This window comes from Cyprinus carpio, chromosome A15 (genome assembly GCF_018340385.1).
Source record: "Cyprinus carpio isolate SPL01 chromosome A15, ASM1834038v1, whole genome shotgun sequence".
Lineage (NCBI taxonomy): Eukaryota > Metazoa > Chordata > Actinopteri > Cypriniformes > Cyprinidae > Cyprinus > Cyprinus carpio.
In genome coordinates, this window is record NC_056586.1 from 21,327,901 (window position 1) to 21,335,883 (window position 7,983).

At 35.2% G+C, this 7,983-nt stretch overlaps 1 protein-coding gene across 1 annotated transcript; it reads right to left on the reverse strand.

The window, feature by feature from the left end:
- Window positions 1-496: 496 nt before the first annotated feature.
- Window positions 497-6,100, reverse strand: LOC122147734 (protein FAM131A-like). The gene is made up of 3 exons (XM_042771536.1): window positions 5,931-6,100; window positions 2,776-2,907; window positions 497-1,442 (listed from the first exon to the last, which is right to left on the reverse strand). The coding sequence occupies exons 1-3, from the start codon at window positions 6,094-6,096 to the stop codon at window positions 952-954; spliced, it is 789 nt and encodes a 262-aa protein (XP_042627470.1). The 5' UTR covers window positions 6,097-6,100; the 3' UTR covers window positions 497-951.
- Between the last annotated feature and the right edge of the window lie 1,883 nt (window positions 6,101-7,983).

Sequence of the window (7,983 nt, forward strand, 5' to 3'; positions counted from 1 at the left end):
ATTTGTTTTCGTTTTGACATTAGTATTATTTTTTCCTGATGTAGACAATATCACACAGTGATAATTCAGAGACAGAAAGAGAGAGAGAAGGCAATAAACAAGCATCTTGTGAACAAACCACGGCGTTACTCACATACTCCAAATTCACCGCAAAAACCACATGTACAAAAATAGAGCAACTCTCCCAAAGTCCTTCAAACTGACCCACATTCACGATTCAACAACACTGGAGCAACTCCTAAACATTCATCGTGTTCGTCCGAGGACGATAATGCTTTAAAACATTCCATTTAATAATAATCAAAATTTATAATAATAATAATAATAATAATAATAATAATAATAATAATAATAGAAAAACAGCATAACTTGATCGTCAATATTCTTACGCATTCTATGTTTTTAAACCGATAACGGTTTAAACGTAAACATTCGGCATTCGCACGTCACTTTGTAAAGTTTTGACGTAATCAGCAAGCCATGCCAACCGGGGACCAGGGAACAGGCGTCATGTGATCAAGACCCAGAATGCAATGGGGCCTGACGTCACACGAGGAGCAGGGTTACACAACAGCCAAATCCACAAACCGTGCTAAACGACTGGAGTCCAGATCCAAACACTTAGGACTTTACGTTCAGTTCGGGACTCGCGACACATGCGTGATAATGCGGTCGACGTCAGTCTTGCGTTCCTCCGTTTAATTCGTCAAGATGCATTTTTTTACGTTAGCCTGAGAACGAAAGTTTCAGTGTTTTCGCAAACACAGAATTAAAACGAGAGCAACTGGCGCCCAAAATGCAAATAAGTGAGCGGAGTCCGAAATGCAAATCAGTGGGCGGAGTCCGAATGCAAATCAATGGGCGGAGTCCGAATGCAAATCAATGGGCGGAGTCCGAATGCAAATTAGTGGACAGAGTCCGAAATAAACATGCTCGTATGGCTGAGAGGCGTCACTGTTCTTCTCGCTCTTCTCCCTCGTCGAGCGAAACGACGCCGGATGAAGCCACGTCGGACTCCTTTCTGCGCGTGGAATATTCCGGCGGGAGGCAGACTCCGCCTCCACAGTCCTTACAAGGCATGTCCTCGTCTTCGAATGTCTCGGAAAAAAATTCCAAGCAACAGGGGGAGTGGCCTCGCCTGTGCCCCGCCCTGTGTAGGCGGGCTAACAGTAGCTCCTCCCCTCCCTGAAGAGCGCTGAGGATCTTGGCGGTGAGGTCGGCGGAGGGTGCATCTGTGTGACGCCCAAGATCCCGAAGCAACGGGTGTCTCTCGTCCAAACTGCACGTGCTGGAGCAGAGCGTGTCCAACGGCGACCCCATGGGAGGTGAAAGGTCAGCACCCACGCCGCTCTCTGCCTCACACAGGCCACGCCCCCGCAGGTGAGCCTGACACACCTGAGTGTGCAAGAGATCCCGCAGGTAATGAGGATACGTGGACAGATCTGAGAGGAGACCACAAGTGCGTTATCACAGCGCTGCAACAAATCAATACTTCAATCAATATCGTTAAGGATGTTTATTAATACTTTTACTGAAAAACAAGATAAATGTACATGGGAAGCAACACAGTAAGACAGATAATCTATTTTTAGTGTTTTTTTTTTTCCCTCACCCAACTGGCGAATGTTTTTTTTTCTTGTTTCAACCACATTAAGTGTTATAGCTAGGCTTAAAATTAGATAAGTGTAATCTGAGAATATATAAATAAAATATAAAAATTATATCTATATAAAATTTCATGTACTTTGTTCACAAATTTTGCTATGGCAAATTATAGGACGTGTATAAAATACATAAAAAAATTAAATATAAATATAAAAATGTATATAAAATTTCTATACTTTTGTAAAATTTCATGTACTTATTTTTGTTTATCGACAGACAGACAAAAGACAGGACAAAAACATTATTCACTAAAACAAATATATTATTTATGCATATGATGTACATTAATTGGCCACAATTTTGTTGCATTTATTTTAAGATAGAGGTTATATATTAAAGATCAGATATGTCCTGATTGTCTGACCGGCGGCCGCTGCAGTGTTTGGCCTTCAACAGTTCACTGGCGCTAGAAGCGCGTCTGATTAGAACACGCTGTAAACTCTAGCTGCACAAGAGAGGAGAAACTTCATTCCCTTCACTCTCTACAGTCTGCCGCAGCAGAACACATTAAACTTGCAGGAGAAATGAATGCTGGGATATCAAATAGCGGCGGAGAGCAAAACGAGGGAGAGAGAGACAGAGCGAGATGTTTTCTGAATGAAAGTAGGGCACTAGGACAGTAACGTCTGTGCAGCATTTCTGTGATTAGTTTGATGGGGAGAGAAAACGAAAAACAGATACAAGGATGGAAGAAAAACAAATATACAGAGAAGCTGCAAACATATCTATCTGCGGACGCAAAAATAATGTTCTGAGAAGAATGTGTTATGTCGCATACCTATAACTAAACTATAATAATAATAAAAATTACATTTGTATGTGAAACATTTTAATTATTTTTTCTCTGATTTTTTTTGCTATATATTATATTATATATTATATATATATTCACAGATTAAACAATTTCATTTAAAACAAATAAATGACTGACTAAAATTTTATAAAAAATAAAATAATTAAAAAATAAAATAAATTATTTTACAAATATATGACTATTATAATATAATACAAATAATTTATATCATAATTTCTAGTATTATAATTAAAATTTATTATAACAAATTATAAGTTACAATATTATTGAAATAATTTAGGGTGAGAAACTGCTACCTGTGCTCTGTGTAACAGGCTCATTTGCAGGTAGAAAATCTTCATCATAAGAATCATCATTAGACTCGTCACCATCCACTGAAGACCAGGCACGAAGCTTTGCCTCCGCGATGGCAAACTGCTCTGCCACTCCTGATAAAAACACACACACACAATTAATGACATTAGATACTTCACACCTGCATCAGATTTAAACTAGATCACACACTGCAGTCTTTGATCAAATGTAGCAGAGGGTGTGTTGCATCGCTGTGGATACAGGACGATTGATTTTTCTCATTGGCTGCCACATTTGATTGACCGGTCGTTTGAAATTGGACAAAGCCTAGAACTCAGCAATGTCCTCGATGAGACAGGAAGTGACCTCAGCACTGATGAGCAGCAGTCACACACACAGAGCTCTGTTCAGACACGCTCGCATACAGTATGTGGTGATTGGGTTAGAGAGCCAATTAGCTAATTAAAGCTCTCTCTCTCTCTCTGTCTCTCACTTTATTGACAGAACACAATTTTAGTTTTATTTAACTCAGAAGCACTTGCAGCATATCTGCGTACAGTGAGAAATTGCAAAATATTAACAATAAAATTGAAGTAGAAATACTGCAAGCTAAGAAATAAACAATCAAAATAGATGCAAAATAAAATAAAATAGTACAATAAAGAAGTTAAACATCAATAGGTGCAATTGCTATATATATATATATATATATATATATATATAATAAATAAAATGATGAATATGAAAATAATACAATTGAAAAAAAAGAGAAGTAAAACTATAACTTTGCTCAACCAGCTGTACCCAAAATACCTGAATGATCAGCATTAAAGCAGCATGAACCAGTATGGAAATTAGCTATTAGTAAATTTAATGAAAAGAAAATTGGGTGCAAAAATAACCAGAGTATTAAAACCCTTCCTCAATCTGTCATTGGTCAGTCAAACAGATAGTCCCACCTCCAAACTCATATCATTGGTTGACTCAGAGGTTGACATGTCTGGCTTCTCAAACTAACAGATCAATGTTTTGAATATAGACTGAGTCTCTGTTGCTCTCAGCAACTTTGCTGGCATTAATTCATAGATTTATCCTTCCATTCATCTTTTACCCTTCGCTGAGGGCTTGATCAGCAAACACACTCACACACAGCAAGTTTTGGCAAATTTCCTAGAGTTCAATTTTATCCACTGAGTGTGTGTTTTTGCAGGACGGAGAACACACTCACACACACGCGTACATTCACAAGGACATTCACAAACCTCAGCTGTAAGTGAACAATCCTCACACACAAACAAAATGACATGAATACTTCGTCACTTTGTGAAAAGGGCAATCCCGAGAGAGAGAGAGAGAGAGAGAGAGGGGTGAATGAATTCTTCTCAGGTTTGGCCCATAAATTGTTGTGCCTTTGCAGGAAAAACGCTTCGTCACACCAAGAGCAACAGAAAGTAACCTTCATATATATTATATATCTTTATACACAACGAAAAATGCATGGATGGAAAACCTGATAAGGTCAAATTGCTGGTTTGATTACTTTAAAATAAAATCAAGTAAAATTAAATAAAAAAATAAATAAAATAAAGCAAAACAAAACAATTAAAAGATCAGTAGATGCAAAAGCATACAAAATAAAATATACATTTTAAAATGTCCCACACTTTGTTTTTCAGCTATTTAAGTGCATCCTGTATTTATAGTGCACGTTCTCTTTTTGGATTTTCAGTGTGAAAGCACTGCTCACACTATTCATAAGAAAAATAAAAAATAAATAAAATGTGCGGAATAGTGCACAAGTATGCAAATTGGGATGCACAGAGAAGAAAGGAAGTAAAACAGTATATACACACACACACACACACACACACACGTCAAGCAATCGTTCAGATTCTTAGATTCACTATGGTGTTTAATCAAACAAATACTTTATATTAATTTTCCCACATTTATTAAAACGTAAACATTTTTACATTTAAATCTGGACTAGAACATGCAAGATTAAAAAAAATAAAAAATTCCTTATTATTTATTATTATATTTTATAGTTGTTTTTTGGCTTTTTCGTTTTTTTTTTTTTTTTTTTTTTTTGCAGAACATTCTGTTTGAAACAACATGTGTTTTTTCCTTTTTTCAAGCACTGGTCAATTTTGTGATTTTGGGCTTTTGGCTTTTCAAAACATCCTTTTTCTGACTAGTGGAAATCACAAATACACATGTTTATATTATTGCACTTTATTTATTTGCGTCTGTAGATTTCAGCTACATCCCATATTTTTAAAAGTTTTTTCTCCACTTCAGCAGCACTTACAAACATCAAGACTTAGAGTTTTATTCACCTCTATATTCTGAAAGTTTTTACTGAGGGGTTTGTTCATATATCATTTGCATGGTTTTATAATTATACTTTATCCATTTGCGTTTGTAGATTTCAATTGCAATATATATCTTTAAAGGCCGTTTACTCAAAATGAGTTTGTTTCTCAACTCCAGCAGCACTTACAAACACCAAACTTAGCAATTTTATTCATATCTATATTCTGAAGAATTTTACTGAAGGGTTTGTTTATATATCATTCACACTAATTTATAGAACATTTTACTCATAAAACATAGTAAAATTGTGTTTTTTCTGTCCGTTGACAGCATTTTCTGATTTATTCAGACATAAAAAGAGAAATCCAAAATCCCCACAGTAAAAACCTTTAACTCTAATGTGTCAACAAATTAAAACAGGAATTTTGAACCTGGCTTTATCCAATGTTCAGATTTATTCTCTGGAAATATACGCAAATTAGTGCAAATTTATTCAGATGATGCCTCTTTTGCGTATTTAAACACAAAATTTGAGAAAACTTGTAAAACAAAGAATGTTTGCTATTCTTTAACATAATCAATCAACTGGGTAAGTCTGGTGGTATGTGTTTCATTTTTACAATATTCACCTGTATTGTCTTTCCTTACAATTAAATACAACAAAAGCATAAAGATAAAACTTCAGTTTCTAAAACAAAAAAACTTATTATTAAGAGGACAAAACTTCAGTTTCTGTAACTTAATTCAATACAATATACCATAATTAAAGCTTTTGATATGGTGACATGCCTACACTACAGGAACTGATTAAATAAGGAGCAGATCTCTAGCCGTCACTGACCTGCAGCGAACCGCGCCTCCTGCTCGCCCTCGGTCAGATGTGAGTATGAAGTGAGGTGTGACTCGAGGGCGATGGGTGTGTCAGTGGGTTTACACCAGCCCTTCCATCGATCAGGTGAGTCCCACGCGGCCATGCGCCATCGCCCGTGGGCTTTCGTCACATGCATCTTTGACCACCTGTGAGATACCTGAACATACACACAAAACACAACACGGAGGTCAGTGACCCGAATGCTGCATAATACCACGAGGAATAATCCAGGTCACCATCATGCTGTCAATCAGTACGACACAAAGGACTCGCCACATGCAATGAAAGCGTGTGTGTATGTTTACCGTGAAGATCTAGTGAGCTGTGATCTCTTGTATTCACAGTGTGTGTGTGTGGGTCAGGTTTTGTGATCTTTGTGGAGACCAAAAGACCTGAGAACAATACAGCATCTCAATGGAGACGTTTCATTTTCAAATCTATTGTTATTTTGCCATTCACTCGCCAGTAACTTTTATTACACTACCATTAATCAGCATTAAATTACTCCATTAACTATTGAGAAGGTTTTAAAAACCTTCAACAGTAACCTAAATTAAACAATTTTTTACTATTGGTTAACATTAATCAGTATTTTAACTACTGACAAGGTTATAAAAAAGTACATCACCTACCAATCAACTAGAAAGTTATTAAACTTGTTATTAAATGTATATATATTTTTTCCCCTGTTCACCTGTAGTGTAATGCCGTATAATAAATGCAATGATAATGCAAGTTTTGTTTTGTGAAAAAAAAAATTAAACTTGTTATTAAGAGGACAAAGCTTAAGTTTCTGTAGCTTAATTCAATATTGTTGAGAAGGATTTAAAAAGGTGCATCACCTACAACAGCAGCCTAAAATAACTTAATAAGTATTGGACTATTGAGTAACATTAACCAGTATTAAATTACGGTATTAATTATAGACAAGGTTTTAAAAAAAGGTGCATCACTTAAAACAGCAGCAACCTTCAACATTGGTTAACATTAACATGCCTGAAATTAATGCTTTTTAACTATTGACAAGGTTATATAAAGGTGCATCACCTACAACAGCAGCCTAAAATAAACTAAACCAATGTTTGACTATTGATTGACATTAACGATCAGCATGTTAATATTGGCAAGGTTTGAAAAAAAAAAAAAAAGTGCATCACCTACAGCATCATCTTAAAATAACCTAAATAGATACTGGATATATTGACAAGGTTATAAAATGGTACATCACATAAAACACAAAATTAATGTATTCTAACTATTGACAAGGTTATAAAATGGTGCATCACCTACAACAGCAGTTTAAAATAAAGTAAATAGATATTTGACTATTGGTTAGCATTAACATTAATCAGGATCCCATGAGGTCTACATGTAAATTTGATATAGGAACAATTTTCACTCAGAAAGTGCTAGTAAATTTTTAAAACAGCAAGTTTTTTAAAGTAGAAAGACTGAAATACTTCAATAATCTGTTTTATAAACAACTCTGAAAAATCATTTTGTTTTTGCATTTGTTTTAGAGGCTTGGCAAATGTATTTTTATATTTTGATAACAGATTTTTTTTTTTTACCGTGAAGTGAAGATCTAGCCATCCCATCTCTTGAATGAATAGAGATCCTCTTCATTAATTAAACAACACGTCGCTGCCCTCAACAACACCTAACAAAAAAAAAAAAAAAAAACAAATCAAAAACTAAACAATCTTTAAACTTATACTCTAACGGTTTCATTTCAATGACAACAACAATCTTTACTTCCTAATCTCATTGTCTAATAAACCTGGCATTGTACAGTATATTATGAATATTGTTGTCTTTGTGACAAATAGCTTTTGTTCCTCTTTTGTAAGTGGCTTTGGATGGCTTCTTAAGGGTCTTTGGATGCTTATCTGGCTAAATGCATAAATGTAAAAGCAATTCAAATTTAAGTTGGTTGGTATTGCACAGAAGATATCGTTATGTGTTCACCAATTTAATGTATCATTTTAGAATTCTAGTCTGATTCAAAGGGGAATCAGAAGGT

Coding starts and splice junctions, on each gene's coding strand:
- LOC122147734 (XM_042771536.1), bottom strand. CDS start 6,096: ATGCATGTGACGAAAGCCCACGGGCGATGGCGCATGGCCGCGTGGGAC. Junction 2,908..5,930: donor GGAGGCGCGGTTCGCTGCAG/GTCAGTGACGGC, acceptor TGTTTTTATCAG/GAGTGGCAGAGCAGTTTGCC. Junction 1,443..2,775: donor GCCTGTTACACAGAGCACAG/GTAGCAGTTTCT, acceptor GTCTCCTCTCAG/ATCTGTCCACGTATCCTCAT.